The sequence below is a fragment of the Bombina bombina genome, chromosome 7 (assembly GCF_027579735.1).
Source record: "Bombina bombina isolate aBomBom1 chromosome 7, aBomBom1.pri, whole genome shotgun sequence".
NCBI classification, from domain to species: domain Eukaryota; kingdom Metazoa; phylum Chordata; class Amphibia; order Anura; family Bombinatoridae; genus Bombina; species Bombina bombina.
The window spans coordinates 33,028,308-33,046,700 of NC_069505.1; the positions used below are offsets into that span (position 1 = coordinate 33,028,308).

The 18,393-nt window shown below is 42.2% G+C and overlaps 1 protein-coding gene across 1 annotated transcript in view; it reads right to left on the bottom strand.

Moving 5' to 3' along the window:
- The window catches only part of RELA (RELA proto-oncogene, NF-kB subunit), a 210,643-nt gene that overhangs the window by 72,585 nt on the left and 119,665 nt on the right, over positions 1 to 18,393 (bottom strand). The window contains exon 4 of the mRNA XM_053720012.1: positions 4,779 to 4,927. Coding sequence (XP_053575987.1) covers positions 4,779 to 4,927 — 149 coding nt within the window. The remainder of the gene's footprint in view (positions 1 to 4,778; positions 4,928 to 18,393) is intronic.

Sequence of the window (18,393 nt, forward strand, 5' to 3'; positions counted from 1 at the left end):
AACGAGCATTCCTTCAGAATCTTGGAGATTACTCTTGGAAGAAGAACTAGAGGCGGAAAGATATAGGCAGGATGATACTTCCAAGGAAGTGATAATGCATCCACTGCCTCCGCCTGAGGATCCCGGGATCTGGACAGATACCTGGGAAGTTTCTTGTTTAGATGAGACACCATCAGATCTATTTCTGGAAGTTCCCACATTTGAACAATCTGAAGAAATACCTCTGGGTAAATAGACCATTCGCCCGGATGCAACGTTTGGCGACTGAGATAATCCGCTTCCCAATTGTCTATACCTGGGATATGAACCGCAGAGATTAGACAGGAGCTGGATTCCGCCCAAAGCAGAATTCAAGATACTTCTTTCATAGCCAAAGGACTGTGAGTCCCTCCTTGATGATTGATGTATGCCACAGTTGTGACATTGTCTGTCTGAAAACAAATGAACGATTCTCTCTTCAGAAGAGGCCAAGACTGAAGAGCTCTGAAAATTGCACGGAGTTCCAAAATATTGATCGGTAATCTCACCTCCTGAGATTCCCAAACTCCTTGTGCCGTCAGAGATCCCCACACAGCTCCCCAACCTGTAAGACTTGCATCTGTTGAAATTACAGTCCAGGTCGGAAAAACAAAAGAAGCCCCCTGAATTAAACGATGGTGATCTGTCCACCACGTTAGAGAGTGTCGTACAATCGGTTTTAAAGATATTGAGATATCTTTGTGTAATCCCTGCACCAATGATTCAGCATACAGAGCTGAAGAGGTCGCATGTGAAAACGAGCAAAGGGGATCGCGTCCGATGCAGCAGTCATAAGACCTAGAATTTCCATGCATAAGGCTACCTACCGAAGGGAATGATTGTGACTGAAGGTTTCGACAAGCTGAAATCAATTTTAGACGTCTCTTGTCTGTCAAAGACAGAGTCATGGACACTGAATCTATCTGGAAACCCAGAAAGGTTACCCTTGTCTGAGGAATCAATGAACTTTTTAGTGAATTGATCCTCCAACCATGATCTTGAAGAAACAACACAAGTCGATTCGTATGAGATTCTGCTAAATGTGAAGACTGAGCAAGTACCAAGATATCGTCCAAATAAGGAAATACCACAATACCCTGTTCTCTGATTACAGACAGAAGGGCACCGAGAACCTTTGAAAAAATTCTTGGAGCTGTAGCTAGGCCAAACGGCAGAGCCACAAACTGGTAATGCTTGTCCAGGAAAGAGAACCTCAGGAACTGATAATGATCTGGATGAATCGGAATATGCAGATATGCATCCTGTAAATCTATTGTGGACATATAATGCCCTTGCTGAATAAAAGGCAAGATAGTCCTTACAGTTACCATTTTGAACGTTGGTATCCTTACATAACGATTCAATATTTTTAGATCCAGAACTGGTCTGAAGGAATTCTCCTTCTTTGGTACAATGAAGAGATTCGAATAAAACCCCAGCCCCTGTTCCAGAACTGGAACTGGCATAATTACTCCAGCCAACTCTAGATCTGAAACACATTTCAGAAATGCTTGAGCTTTCACTGGATTTACTGGGACACGGGAAAGAAAAAATCTCTTTGCAGGAGGTCTTATCTTGAAACCAATTCTGTACCCTTCTGAAACAATGTTCTGAATCCAAAGATTGTGAACAGAATTGATCCAAATTTCTTTGAAAAAACGTAACCTGCCCCCTACCAGCTGAGCTGGAATGAGGGTCGCACCTTCATGTGGACTTAGAAGCTGGCTTTGCTTTTCTAGAAGGCTTGGATTTATTCCAGACTGGAGATGGTTTCCAAACTGAAACTGCTCCCGAGGATGAAGGATCAGGCTTTTGTTCTTTGTTGAAACGAAAGGAACGAAAACGATTATTAGCCCTGTTTTTACCCTTAGATTTTTTTATCCTGTGGTAAAAAAGTTCCTTTCCCACCAGTAACAGTTGAGATAATAGAATCCAACTAAGAACCAAATAATTTGTTACCCTGGAAAGAAATGGAAAGTAGAGTTGATTTAGAAGACATATCAGCATTCCAAGTTTTAAGCCATAAAGCTCTTCTAGCTAAAATAGCTAGAGACATAAACCTGACATCAACTCTGATAATATCAAAAATGGCATCACAGATAAAATTATTAGCATGTTGAAGAAGAAGAATAATATTATGAGAATCATGATCTGTTACTTGTTGCGCTAAAGTTTCCAACAAAAAAGTTGAAGCTGCAGCAACATCAGCCAATGATATAGCAGGTCTAAGAAGATTACCTGAACACAGATAAGCTTTTCTTAGAAAGGATTCAATTTTCCTATCTAAAGGATCCTTAAACGAAGTACCATCTGACGTAGGAATAGTAGTACGTTTAGCAAAGGTAGAAATAGCCCCATCAACTTTAGGGATTTTGTCCCAAAATTCTAATCTGTCAGATGGCACAGGATATAATTGCTTAAAACGTTTAGAAGGAGTAAATGAATTACCCAAATTATTCCATTCTCTGGAAATTACTTCAGAAATAGCACCAGGAACAGGAAAAACTTCTGGAATAACCACAGGAGATTTAAAGACCTTATCTAAACGTTTAGATTTAGTATCAAGAGGACCAGAATCCTCAATTTCTAAAGCAATTAGTACTTCTTTAAGTAAAGAACGAATAAATTCCATTTTAAATAAATATGAAGATTTATCAGCATCAACCTCTGAGACAGAATCCTCTGAACCAGAAGAGTCATTAGAATCAGAATGATGTTCATTTAAAAATTCATCTGTATAAAGAGAAGTTTTAAAAGATTTTTTATGTTTACTAGAAGGAGGAATAACAGACATAGCCTTCTTGATGGATTCAGAAACAAAATCTCTTATGTTATCAGGAACACTCTGAACATTAGATGTTGATGGAACTGCAACAGGTAATGGTACATTACTAAAGGAAATATTATCTGCATTAACAAGTTTGTCATGACAATTAATACAAACAGCTGGAGGAACAGCTACCAAAAGTTTACAGCAGATACACTTAGCTTTGGTAGTTCCAGCACCAGACAGCGATTTTCCTGAAGTATCTTCTGACTCAGATGCAACGTGAGACATCTTGCAATATGTAAGAGAAAAAACAACATATAAAGCAAAATTGATTAAATTCCTTAAATGACAGTTTCAGGAATGGGAAAAAATGCCAAGGAACAAGCTTCTAGCAACCAGAAGCAAAGAAAAATGAGATTTAAATAATGTGGAGACAAAAGCGACGCCCATATTTTTTTAGCGCCAAATAAGACGCCCACATTATTTGGCGCCTAAATGCTTTTGGCGCCAAAAAATGACGCCACGTCCGGAACGCCGACATTTTTTGCGCAAAAGAACGTCAAAAATGACGCAACTTCCGGCGACATGTATGACGCCGGAAACAGAAAAAAAAATTTGCGCCAAAAAAGTCCGCGCCAAAAATGACGCAATAAAATGAAGCATTTTCAGCCCCCGCGAGCCTAACAGCCCACAGGGAAAAAAAGTCAAATTTTTAAGGTAAGAAAAATGATTGATTCAAATGCATTATCCCAAATATGAAACTGACTGTCTGAAAATAAGGAATGTTGAACATCCTGAGTCAAGGCAAATAAATGTTTGAATACATATATTTAGAACTTTATTAAAAAAGTGCCCAACCATAGCTTAGAGTGTCACAGAAAATAAGACTTACTTACCCCAGGACACTCATCTACATGTTTGTAGAAAGCCAAACCAGCACTGAAACGAAAATCAGCAGAGGAAATGATATAATGATATATATATATATATATATATATAAGAGTATATAGTCGATCTGAAAAGGGAGGTAAGAGATGAATCTCTACGACCGATAACAGAGAACCTATGAAATAGACCCCGTAGAAGGAGATCATTGAATTCAAACAGGCAATACTCTCCTCACATCCCTCTGACATTCACTGCATGCTGAGAGGAAAACTGGGCTCCAACCTGCTGCGGAGCGCATATCAACGTAGAATCTAGCACAAACTTACTTCACCACCTCCATAGGAGGCAAAGTTTGTAAAACTGATTTGTGGGTGTGGTGAGGGGTGTATTTGTAGGCATTTTGAGGTTTGGGAAACTTTGCCCCTCCTGGTAGGAATGTATATCCCATACGTCACTAGCTCATGGACTCTTGCTAATTACATGAAAGAAATAAAATGCTGAGTCAATCAATATCTCAGACTGAAGGATCAGGGCAGCAAGAAATTTATGGGAGGCGCAGTGAGAATTATGTCCCACAAGTTCCCATTGCTCTAAAGCCACCAAAAGCTCTACTGTAGAGACTGATATGGACTACGGCTTCACCCTAGGACAAAGCAGCACAATCTGGCACTACTTTAAAAATAATAAACTCTTGATAGAAGAATCTATACTAACACCTCACTTTACCTCTTCCTATCACTAACGTAGGCAAAGAGAATGACTGGAGTGGGAGGGAAGGGAGGAGCTATTTAATAGCTCTGCTGTGGTGCTCTTTGCCTCCTCCTGCCGACCAGGAGGTGAATATCCCATTAGTAATTAAGATGATCCGTGGACTCATCATGTCTTAAAAAAGAAATTAAAAAAAATGATAATGAAATTAGTTAATGAAATTTTTTTTTATAGATCATGACTTGTCTAGTAGAGCGAGCCAGCTTGGCATGACAAACATTCTTACATATGTACATGCGCTACTAATACCGATAGAGAAATGATACACCACCTAGCATGTATTTGTTACCCGGATATGGTATCCCAGAATTCCCAATGCATTAACTATAGTTACCTGTGAATATTACGGTCTGCGGATAAGTCTGCTTCATAATAGCCATCCATACAATCCTTCCCAACCAATTCATGGGGGTGTGGTTTATGAGGGGAATCCTTGGTGACTAAAGATATTCTTATCCTGGCTGGGCCCTGGTATTTATTAATCTGAAAAAACAAACACCCATGAGTCTAAACACTGAAAATGAGAAATTAATGTTACACAAATAAATTACACAAATTATTGTTGCTAAATAGGTGTTTAATGCCACAATGCAGAATGAGCCAGTCATTGCCTGAGCCCTGCTCTAGAATGAGTGTGCTTGACTTAAACCCTTTGCAGACATAACCTACATTAATGACAAATGGATTAGGCACCCAATATCCAATGACTAGCAACTATATTACTTGTAGCACAAAACAAGATTCCCACCTCTAATATGTGTATAGTTAGCAATCTACATAATCCACTGAAACTGCAATATAAATTATATACAAACTTAATTTGTATTTTTCATTATTAAAATGGTCTCACTTTGGGTGTCTCCTGCATATGGGTACTATAGAGATATACACTGTCCAGGACACAATAAGAATATCAGACATAGCTGTACATATTTAAAGGGTTATTAATGTACTAGCAAAATTCTGATGTGAAAAACAAAAATGTATGCTTAACTGATACATTTCTCTTTCCTGGCATAGAGAGTCCATGATTTCATTCCAATTACTAGTATGAATTCAACTCCTAGCCAGCAGGAGGCGGCTAAGAACACCCCAGCAGAGCTGTTAAGTGTCACTCCCATTACCCATAATCCCAGTCATTCGGGCAAGGAAAATTGAAAAAGAAGATGACACAAGGGAATAGAGGTGCCTGAGGTTTGTATAAAAAAAAATCTGCTGTCTTAAACATTAACTAATTGCAGGTCGTGGACTCTCCATGCCAGGAAAGAAAGAAATGTATCATCAGGTAACCATAAATTTTGTTTTCTTTCCAATGGCATGGAGAGTCCACAATTTCATTACAATTACTAGTGGGAACCAATACCCAAGCTAGAGGACACAGAAAGAAAGGGAGAACAAGACAGGCAACCTAAACAGAAGGCACCACCGCTTGAAGAACTTATCTCCCAAAGGAAGCCTCAGCTGAGGCAAAAAGTACCAAATTTGTAGAAATTGGAAAAGGTACGCAATAAGGACCAAGTGGTCACCTTGCAGATTTGCTCCACTGAGCTTCATTTTTGAAAACCCAGTGAAGAAGAGACAGCCCTAGTGGAATGAGCCATAATTCTCTCAGGAGGCTGTTGCCCAGCTGTCTCATAAGCTATCCGGATAATACTTTGCAACCAGAGAGAGAAGTAGAAGAGGCTTTCTGACCCTTACCAGCGAAAACGACGAATAGGGCAGTAGATTGATGAAAATCCTAAGTTGCTTGCAGAAAAATCTTAGAGCACGCACAACATCCAGGTTGTGCAACAGATGTTCCTTCTGAGAAGAAGGGTTAGGACAAAAGATTTATTAATGACCTAAGAAAAACCAAGCCTAGTGAAAACGAGGCATTCAATCTCCAAGCAGTCAGCTTCAGAAAACTAGATTTGGGTAGAGGAAGGGACCCTGAAGTAGTAGGTTCTTCCTCAGAGGCAACCTCCAAGGGGGAAGAGATGACATCTTCACCAGATCCGCGAACCAGATCCTGCGAGGCCAGGCAGGAGCTATGAGAATCAAAGACGCTCTTTCCTGTTATACGAGCAATTACTCGAGGAAGGAGGGCAAACTGAGGGAACAAGTATGCTAGATCGAATTCCAAGGAACCGCCAGAGCATCGATCAGAACTACTTGAGGATCTCTTGATCCTGACCAGTAACTTGGAAGCTTGGCGTTTAGACGTGACGCCATGAAATCCAACTACGGACCCACACCTGAGGGTTATCCATGTGAATAATCCTGGATGGAGGGCCCACTCCCCTGGATGAAAGGTCTGCCTGCTCAGAAAGTCTGCTTCCCAGTTGTCCACCCCTGGGATGTGGATGGCAGAGAGGAGACAATCATGAGATTCCGCCTACTGGAGAATGTGAGTCACCTAAGCAACTCCAAGTTCCCCCCTGGTGGTCGATATACGCCACTGAAGAGATGTTGTCAGACCGAAATCTGATAAATCTGACCGAACCTAGTTGAGGCCAAACGGTAGAGCAATTAATATTGCTCTCAGTTCCAAGATGTTGATTGGGAGAGAAGACTCCTCTCAGGTCGAAAGACCCTGAGTCTTTAAAGAGCCCCAAACTGCTCCCCAGCCCGACAGGCTGGCATCCGTGGTCACAATCTCCCAAGATGGTCCAGGAAACAAGTTCCCTGAGACAGATAATCTTGAAAATCCACTAAGAGTCTCTCGTTATTGAGACTAGGACTATCCTCAGAGAGATCCTTTACTTCCATACACTGAGCCACTGATGGATGTAGGACTGAAGAGAAATACAGGAAGAAAAAATTTTGGATTTTCTGAACTCCGTCAGAAAAATCTTCATAGACAGAATCTATGATCGTTCCCAAAAAGCATACCCTTCTATTTGGTACCAGGGAACTCTTCTCCAGATTCACGTTCCACTCGTAAATAAGAAGAGTGAGAATCCAAATGAGATCTTGCTAAATGAAAGATGGAGCCTGAATCAAGATATCATCCAGGTACAGAGTCACCGCAATGCCCTGAGATCTGATAACTGCCTGAAGAGCCGCTAGAACCTTTGTAAAGATTCAAGGTGCAGTGGCAAGACCGAAAGGAAGGGCCACGAATTGTTAGTGTTCCCACAGTGGAAAGTATCATCCCCTAACAGTATATTATCACCTGGAAAACAGCTGAAAGGAAAATTCTGGACTAAAAACGAAACAGAAAATCAAAACGAAACCAAAAATGACTTTTTTACTGGTCCATAACCAGTAAAACCAACCACAGAGAACATTTGCACAAAATTAAATGAGCCATTACCTATCATGAACACATATACACACATTATATATATATATATATATATATATATATACATATACATATACACATATACATATACATATATATATATATATATATATATATATACATACACACTTTTTGTGCTAATTAAAGTTCTTTTTCACAAATATTTTCTCTGACTTTATCATTATAATTGCCTGCACCCTGGTTGATGTCTTTTTGAGTGGGAGTGCGCTCTTTTTGCTACCTTGTGTATACATACATACATATATATATATATATATATATATATATATATATACACATACAAGTGGTGCTAAAATACAGTGCATATATAAGCAAACAAACAAACCCCTCCCCCCAATTAGAGCAAAAAAAACCGCCAAACTGGTTGCTATGGTGACATTTACGTCACAATGTAAACACCATAGTGAAAAACAGAATTTATGTTTACCTGATAAATTTCTTTCTCCAACGGTGTGTCCGGTCCACGGCGTCATCCTTACTTGTGGGATATTCTCTTCCCCAACAGGAAATGGCAAAGAGCCCAGCAAAGCTGGTCACATGATCCCTCCTAGGCTCCGCCTACCCCAGTCATTCGACCGACGTTAAGGAGGAATAATAGCATAGGAGAAACCATATGGTACCGTGGTGACTGTAGTTAAAGAAAATAAATTATCAGACCTGATTAAAAAACCAGGGCGGGCCGTGGACCGGACACACCGTTGGAGAAAGAAATTTATCAGGTAAACATAAATTCTGTTTTCTCCAACATAGGTGTGTCCGGTCCACGGCGTCATCCTTACTTGTGGGAACCAATACCAAAGCTTTAGGACACGGATGAAGGGAGGGAGCAAATCAGGTCACCTAAATGGAAGGCACCACGGCTTGCAAAACCTTTCTCCCAAAAATAGCCTCAGAAGAAGCAAAAGTATCAAACTTGTAAAATTTGGTAAAAGTGTGCAGTGAAGACCAAGTCGCTGCCCTACATATCTGATCAACAGAAGCCTCGTTCTTGAAGGCCCATGTGGAAGCCACAGCCCTAGTGGAATGAGCCGTGATTCTTTCGGGAGGCTGCCGTCCGGCAGTCTCGTAAGCCAATCTGATGATGCTTTTAATCCAAAAAGAGAGAGAGGTAGAAGTTGCTTTTTGACCTCTCCTTTTACCTGAATAAACAACAAACAGGGAAGATGTTTGTCTAAAATCCTTTGTAGCATCTAAATAGAATTTTAGAGCGCGAACAACATCCAAATTGTGCAACAAGCGTTCCTTCTTTGAAACTGGTTTCGGACACAGAGAAGGTACGATAATCTCCTGGTTAATGTTTTTGTTAGAAACAACTTTTGGAAGAAAACCAGGTTTAGTACGTAAAACCACCTTATCTGCATGGAACACCAGATAAGGAGGAGAACACTGCAGAGCAGATAATTCTGAAACTCTTCTAGCAGAAGAAATTGCAACTAAAAACAAAACTTTCCAAGATAATAACTTAATATCAACGGAATGTAAGGGTTCAAACGGAACCCCCTGAAGAACTGAAAGAACTAAATTGAGACTCCAAGGAGGAGTCAAAGGTTTGTAAACAGGCTTGATTCTAACCAGAGCCTGAACAAAGGCTTGAACATCTGGCACAGCTGCCAGTTTTTTGTGAAGTAACACCGACAAGGCAGAAATCTGTCCCTTCAGGGAACTTGCCGATAATCCTTTTTCCAATCCTTCTTGAAGGAAGGATAGAATCCTAGGAATCTTAACCTTGTCCCAAGGGAATCCTTTAGATTCACACCAACAGATATATTTTTTCCAAATTTTGTGGTAAATCTTTCTAGTTACAGGCTTTCTGGCCTGAACAAGAGTATCGATAACAGAATCTGAGAAACCTCGCTTCGATAAAATCAAGCGTTCAATCTCCAAGCAGTCAGCTGGAGTGAAACCAGATTCGGATGTTCGAACGGACCCTGAACAAGAAGGTCTCGTCTCAAAGGTAGCTTCCAAGGTGGAGCCGATGACATATTCACCAGATCTGCATACCAAGTCCTGCGTGGCCACGCAGGAGCTATCAAGATCACCGACGCCCTCTCCTGATTGATCCTGGCTACCAGCCTGGGGATGAGAGGAAACGGCGGGAACACATAAGCTAGTTTGAAGGTCCAAGGTGCTACTAGTGCATCCACTAGAGCCGCCTTGGGATCCCTGGATCTGGACCCGTAGCAAGGAACTTTGAAGTTCTGACGAGAGGCCATCAGATCCATGTCTGGAATGCCCCAAAGTTGAGTGACTTGGGCAAAGATTTCCGGATGGAGTTCCCACTCCCCCGGATGCAATGTCTGACGACTCAGAAAATCCGCTTCCCAATTTTCCACTCCCGGGATGTGGATAGCAGACAGGTGGCAGGAGTGAGACTCCGCCCATAGAATAATCTTGGTCACTTCTTCCATCGCTAGGGAACTCCTTGTTCCCCCCTGATGGTTGATGTACGCAACAGTCGTCATGTTGTCTGATTGAAACCGTATGAACTTGGTCCTCGCTAGCTGAGGCCAAGCCTTGAGAGCATTGAATATCGCTCTCAGTTCCAGAATATTTATCGGTAGAAGAGATTCTTCCCGAGACCAAAGACCCTGAGCTTTCAGGGATCCCCAGACCGCGCCCCAGCCCATCAGACTGGCGTCGGTCGTGACAATGACCCACTCTGGTCTGTGGAATGTCATCCCTCGTGACAGGTTGTCCAGGGACAGCCACCAACGGAGTGAGTCTCTGGTCCTCTGATTTACTTGTATCTTTGGAGACAAGTCTGTATAGTCCCCATTCCACTGACTGAGCATGCACAGTTGTAATGGTCTTAGATGAATGCGCGCAAAAGGAACTATGTCCATTGCCGCTACCATCAACCCGATCACTTCCATGCACTGAGCTACGGAAGGAAGAGGAACGGAATGAAGTATTCGACAAGAGTCCAGAAGCTTTGTCTTTCTGGCCTCTGTTAGAAAAATCCTCATTTCTGAGGAGTCTATAATTGTTCCCAAGAAGGGAACCCTTGTTGACGGGGATAGAGAACTCTTTTCCACGTTCACTTTCCAGCCGTGCGATCTGAGAAAGGCCAGGACGATGTCCGTGTGAGCCTTTGCTCGAGGGAGGGACGACGCTTGAATCAGAATGTCGTCCAGGTAAGGTACTACTGCAATGCCCCTTGGTCTTAGCACAGCTAGAAGGGACCCTAGTACCTTTGTGAAAATCCTTGGAGCAGTGGCTAATCCGAAAGGAAGCGCCACGAACTGGTAATGTTTGTCCAGGAATGCAAACCTTAGGAACCGATGATGTTCCTTGTGGATAGGAATATGTAGATACGCATCCTTTAAATCCACCGTGGTCATGAATTGACCTTCCTGGATGGAAGGAAGGATAGTTCGAATGGTTTCCATCTTGAAAGATGGGACCTTGAGAAATTTGTTTAAGATCTTGAGATCTAGGATTGGTCTGAATGTTCCCTCTTTTTTGGGAACTATGAACAGATTGGAGTAGAACCCCATCCCTTGTTCTCTCAATGGAACAGGATGAATCACTCCCATTTTTAACAGGTCTTCTACACAATGTAAGAACGCCTGTCTTTTTATGTGGTCTGAAGACAACTGAGACCTGTGGAACCTTCCCCTTGGGGGAAGTCCCTTGAATTCCAGAAGATAACCCTGGGAGACTATTTCTAGCGCCCAAGGATCCAGAACATCTCTTGCCCAAGCCTGAGCGAAGAGAGAGAGTCTGCCCCCCACCAGATCCGGTCCCGGATCGGGGGCCGATATTTCATGCTGTCTTGGTAGCAGTGGCAGGTTTCTTTGCCTGCTTTCCCTTGTTCCAGCCTTGCATTGGTCTCCAAGCTGGCTTGGCCTGAGAAGTATTACCCTCTTGCTTAGAGGACGTAGCACCTTGGGCTGGTCCGTTTTTACGAAAGGGACGAAAATTAGGTCTATTTTTTGCCTTGAAAGGCCGATCCTGAGGAAGGGCATGGCCCTTACCCCCAGTGATATCAGAGATAATCTCTTTCAAGTCAGGACCAAACAGCGTTTTCCCCTTGAAAGGAATGTTTAGTAGCTTGTTCTTGGAAGACGCATCAGCCGACCAAGATTTCAACCAAAGCGCTCTGCGCGCCACAATAGCAAACCCAGAATTCTTAGCCGCTAACTTAGCCAATTGCAAAGAGGCGTCTAGAGTGAAAGAATTAGCCAATTTGAGAGCATTGACTCTGTCCATAATCTCCTCATAAGGAGGAGAGTCACTATCGAGCACCTTAATCAGTTCATCAAACCAGAAATATGCGGCTGTAGTGACAGGGACAATGCATGAAATGGGTTGTAGAAGGTAACCCTGCTGAACAAACATCTTTTTAAGCAAACCTTCTAATTTTTTATCCATAGGATCTTTGAAAGCACAACTATCCTCTATGGGAATAGTGGTGCGTTTGTTTAAAGTAGAAACCGCTCCCTCGACCTTGGGGACTGACTGCCATAAGTCCTTTCTGGGGTCGACCATAGGAAACAATTTTTTAAATATGGGGGGAGGGACGAAAGGAATACCGGGCCTTTCCCATTCTTTATTAACAATGTCCGCCACCCGCTTGGGTATAGGAAAAGCTTCTGGGAGCCCCGGCACCTCTAGGAACTTGTCCATTTTACATAGTTTCTCTGGGATGACCAAATTTTCACAATCATCCAGAGTGGATAATACCTCCTTAAGCAAAATGCGGAGATGTTCCAATTTAAATTTAAAAGTAATCACATCAGATTCAGCCTGCTGAGAAATGTTCCCTAAATCAGTAATTTCTCCCTCAGACAAAACCTCCCTGGCTCCCTCAGATTGGGTTAGGGGCCCTTCAGAGATATTAATATCAGCGTCGTCATGCTCTTCAGTAACTAAAACAGAGCATCCACGCTTACGCTGACAAGGGTTCATTTTGGCTAAAATGTTTTTGACAGAATTATCCATTACAGCCGTTAATTGTTGCATAGTAAGGAGTATTGGCGCGCTAGATGTACTAGGGGCCTCCTGAGTGGGCAAGACTCGTGTAGACGAAGGAGGGAATGATGCAGTACCATGCTTACTCCCCTCACTTGAGGAATCATCTTGGGCATCATTGTCATTATCACATAAATCACATTTATTTAAATGAATAGGAATTCTGGCTTCCCCACATTCAGAACACAGTCTATCTGGTAGTTCAGACATGTTAAACAGGCATAAACTTGATAAGAAAGTACAAAAAACGTTTTGAAATAAAACCGTTACTGTCACTTTAAATTTTAAACTGAACACACTTTATTACTGCAATTGCGAAAAAACATGAAGGAATTGTTCAAAATTCACCAAACTTTCACCACAGTGTCTTAAAGCCTTGAAAATATTGCACACCAATTTTGGAAGCTTTAACCCTTAAAATAACGGAACCGGAGCCGTTTTAAGCTTTAACCCCTTTACAGTCCCTGGAATCTGCTTTGCTGAGACCCAACCAAACCCAAGGGGAATACGATACCAAATGATGCCTTCAGAAGTCTTTTATAAGTATCAGAGCTCCTCTCACATGCGACTGCATGCCATGCCTCTCAAAAACAAGTGCGCAACACCGGCGCGAAAATGAGACTCTGCCTATGCTTTGGGAAAGCCCCTAAAGAATAAGGTGTCTAAAACAGTGCCTGCCGATATTATTATATCAAAATACCCAGAATAAATGATTCCTCAAGGCTAAATAAGTGTTAATATCAATCGATTTAGCCCAAAAAATGTCTACAGTCTAAATAAGCCCTTGTGAAGCCCTTATTTACAATCGTAATAAACATGGCTTACCGGATCCCATAGGGAAAATGACAGCTTCCAGCATTACATCGTCTTGTTAGAATGTGTCATACCTCAAGCAGCAAAGGACTGCAAACTGTTCCCCCAACTGAAGTTAATGCTCTCAACAGTCCTGTGTGGAACAGCCATGGATTTTAGTTACGGTTGCTAAAATCATTTTCCTCATACAAACAGAATTCTTCATCTCTTTTCTGTTTCTGAGTAAATAGTACGTACCAGCACTATTTGAAAATAACAAACTCTTGATTGAATAATGAAAAACTACAGTTAAACACTAAAAAAACTCTAAGCCATCTCCGTGGAGATGTTGCCTGTACAACGGCAAAGAGAATGACTGGGGTAGGCGGAGCCTAGGAGGGATCATGTGACCAGCTTTGCTGGGCTCTTTGCCATTTCCTGTTGGGGAAGAGAATATCCCACAAGTAAGGATGACGCCGTGGACCGGACACACCTATGTTGGAGAAATGCTGATAACATTGATAAATGAGCCATCTCAGCCCTTATTATGACAGTGAACATATATGTGAAACTTCAGAGAAACTGTGGAAGCAATGTATACAGATGTGGAACCCACACAACAACACAACACTCGAAACTATACAGCAGCACCCCTGCAAAGAATATAGCCATAACCATAAGCTTAATAAATCCTGAAATTGAGTCTAGCAGGGAGAGCGAACAGTCTCATTTACCATGGAGCACAGTGAACCGATCATCAAGGCACCTGCTAATCACAACGCGACCTAGGAACCCGGAAAAGCTCTGGCGCATCACGTGGGAGGCAATCAGCCAATCACCGGCACTGTATCTGGTCACCATAGTGATCAGTCATAGCGATCCAGGGAGGAGACTCAAAACTTATAACAATTAAACCCATACGAGGTCAAAGAAAACAGCAGTTCACCTGGAAATAGAGAGTAGTACCTGACTAGCAATCAAAACGGTTCCCATGGTCCTGATACACATATACAGCATAGCGCAAAGTCAGGAACACAAGGGCGCTTCACATGGAGCTAATAACCAATCACCTGCATTGTGTCCGGTCACCATGGAGACCATCCGCAGTAATGTCAGCTAGCATCAAGCTAGATCCATAAGAAGCCAGCGGAGTACAAACAGAAAATACTAAGTCCATTCATACCCACACGCATACCAAATCGTAACAATAAGCCTAAAGTAAAATATCAAAGTGAAACACACTCTCCAACCGGAGGCATACACTGGATCAATTGTAACCATTCTACCGGTCAGCAAGAACACAAACCATACATCCTAACGCAACGGAATCCAAACTACACATCAGGGATATCACTTTATCCAAGTAACCATAAAACGGCCAGGGAACCACAGTCCATACTTAGTATAAATTATTAACACTAGTCATGACTCGACAGTGTCATAGGGACTCATAACCAGCCTATATCCAAAGCAACATGTGTACAAATTAAAACAAAGGAGGATATACAACTCCCCATACATACTGCAGGACAACAAATCATATAGAACAGTCACACAAACACCACTCAAACAGATTGCTAGCCAAGACTCAAGACAGATAGAAAGGGGCAGAGGGAGCTAAGAGCTCAGTACAGGGGGAAATCTATCCAAAATAACCATCACACAACTGCAGAAGCAGAATATCCGCACCACCAAAAGAGTGGCATCAGCATTTTTTAGGCAACAACTGCAAAAGAGGGACAAAGTGGAATAGGTCATGGACTCTCACAATTTGCATCAACCAGATAATGTCACTTAATGTATAGCGTCGGATGCAAACTATAAACACCACCAGACTGGGGGGGGGGGGAGTTAACATGGGCAATATAGAATGTCCATATAGATAGTAGACAACGTCCAATAGGTCATGGACTCTCATATTATACACCAAAGTGGTCATCAGCGACAGTCCATCACAGCCAAAAAAATGTCGGTTGTTACAAAAAACAGTGCCTATCGAACGTGGCCCCCTCGTTAGCCAACATCTATATGGAATTTTATGAAGTGGCTGTGATGCAGATTTACCAGAAACATGAGATCCTTTTATATCGACGACCTTCTGATCATCTGGAGGGGGACTGGAGCAGAATTAGAAGCATGGTTTGCAGATCTGAATTCCTTTGATAACCCAGTGAAATGTAAGCTTAAACACGATCCATCCAACATCGTATTTCTGGATCTCAACATCTTTAAGATGGAGAATGGCCAATTGGGAACATCACTATTTAGAAAGCCTACGGATAGAAATTCGATCTTGCATGCTACCAGCAATCATCCAACAGCACTACTTAAGGAGATTCCAAAAGCTCAACTGTGTCGCGCTATTAGGAATAATAGCGATATGACAACTAGGGACCATCAGCTTAATGAAATGGAACAACGCTTCATACAAAGAGGATACAATCCCCGTCTGATTCACCAAAGCAGGTCTCTGGCTGAGAGCATGCCTAGTATGTCTAGGATGGAAGGAGGGCCAAGAATGACGAGATCACTGGGCAAGGCATTAAAAGAACACTGGTACATAATACAAGGGGACACTTCACTCCCATTTAATCTTTGGCAAAACCCAAGAGTGGGGTTCAAACGGGATAAAAGTCTGAAGGATCTTCTTATGTTGACTGATCCCATCCACTGTTATACACCAGATACGTGGTGGCTCTCACAAAGGAAGAAACCAGGGTGCTACAGGTGTTTAGGGTGCACAACCTGCAATTCTATGATTCCAGGGGCTACATTTGGACACCCCCACCGAAAACGCTATAAGATTAGGCATGTTCTTACATGCACTACCAGATACGTGGTGTATTTACTGAATTGTAGCTGTGGCAGATTCTACCTGGGCAAGACCACCGATGATGCTAGAACCCGTCTAGCCAACCATAGATCTTCCATCAGGACATCCCTTAAAAAAGGATCCAGCGACCAGCCCGAAACTTTTTGGAAAAGGGACATGGGGTCCACGACCTGAGATTCACATTGATTGATCACGTCCCCCCTCTCAGACGGGGGGGTGATAGGGATAGGCTTCTTTTACAGATAGAGGCTAAGTGGATCTTTCAATTGAACACTCTCCAACCCCATGGACTGAACACCATGTTCGATTGGCACTGTTTTTTGTAACAACCGCCATTTTTTTGGCTGTGATGGACTGTCGCTGATGACTACTTTGGTCTATAATACGAGAGTCCATGACCTATTGGACGTTGTCTACTATCTATATGGACATTCTATATTGCCCATGTTAACTCCCCCCAGTCTGGTGGTGTTTATAGTTTGCATCCGACGCTATACATTAAGTGACATTATCTGGTTGATGCAAATTGTGAGAGTCCATGACCTATTCCACTTTGTCCCTCTTTTGCAGTTGTTGCCTAAAAAATGCCGATGTCACTCTTTTGGTTGTGCGGATATTCTGCTTCTGCAGTTGTGTGACGGTTATTTTGGATAGATGCCCCCCTGTACTGAACTCTTAGCTCCCTCTGCCCCTTTCTATCTGTCTTGAGTCTTGGCTAGCAATCTGAGTGGTGTTTGTGTGACTGTCCAATATGATTTGATGTCCTGTAGTATGTGTGGGGAGTTGTATATCCTCCTTTGTTTTAATTTGTACACATGTTGCTTTGGATATAGGCTGGTTATGAGTCCCTATGACACTGTCGAGTCATGACTAGTGTTAATAATTTGTACTAAGTATGGACTGGGGTTCCCTGGCCGTTTTATGGTTACTTGGATAGAGTGATATCCCTGATGTGTAGTTTGGATTGCGTTGCGTTAGGATGTATGGTGTGTGTTCTTGCTGACCAGTAAAATGGTTACAATTCATCCAGTGCATGCCTGCGGTAGGAGAGTGTGTTTCACTTTGATATTTTACTTTAGGCTTATTGTTACGATTTGGTATGAGTGTGGGTATGAATGGACTTAGTATTTTCTGTTTGTACTCCGCTGGCTTCTTATGGATCTAGCTTGATGCTAGCCGACATTACTGCGCATGGTCTCCATGGTGACCGGACACAATGCAGGCGATTGGTTATTAGCTCCATGTGACGCTCCCTTGTTTTCCTGACTTTGCGCTATGCTGTATATGTGTACCGGGACCATGGGAACCGTTGTGATTGCTAGTCAGGTACTACTCTCTATTTCCAGGTGAACTGCTGTTTTCTTCTACCTCGTATGGGTTTAATTGTTATAAGTTTTGAGTCTCCTCCCTGGATCGCTGTGACTGATCACTATGATCACGTGATGCGCCGGAGCTTTTCCGGGTTCCTAGGTCGCGTTGTGACTAGCGGGTGCCTTGATGATCGGTTCACTGCGCTCCATGGTAAGTGAGACTGTTCGCTCTCCCTGCTAGACTCAATTTCAGGATTTATTAAGCTTATGGTTATGGCTATATCCTTTGCAGGGGTGCTGCTGTATAGTTTCGAGTGTTGTGTTGTTGTGTAGGTTCCACATCTGTATACATTGCTTCCACAGTTTCTCTGAAGTTTCACATATATGTTCACTGTCATAATAAGGGTTGAGATGGCTCATTTATCAATATGTTATCAGCATTTTCACTATGGTGTTTACATTGTGACGTATGCGTCACCATAGCAACCAGTTTGGCGTTTTTTGCTCTAATTGGGGGGAGGGGTTTGTTTGTCTGATGCTTATATATGCACTGTATTTTAGCACCACTTGTTGTCTGAGGAAGGGGATATATTATCCTCAAAACGTCACTTTTTGAAGTAAAATTGATGAAAAAATTTAAGCAAGTGCAAGTTTTTTGTAAAAATATATATATATATATATATACACACACACATATATATATATATATATATATATATATATATACACACAC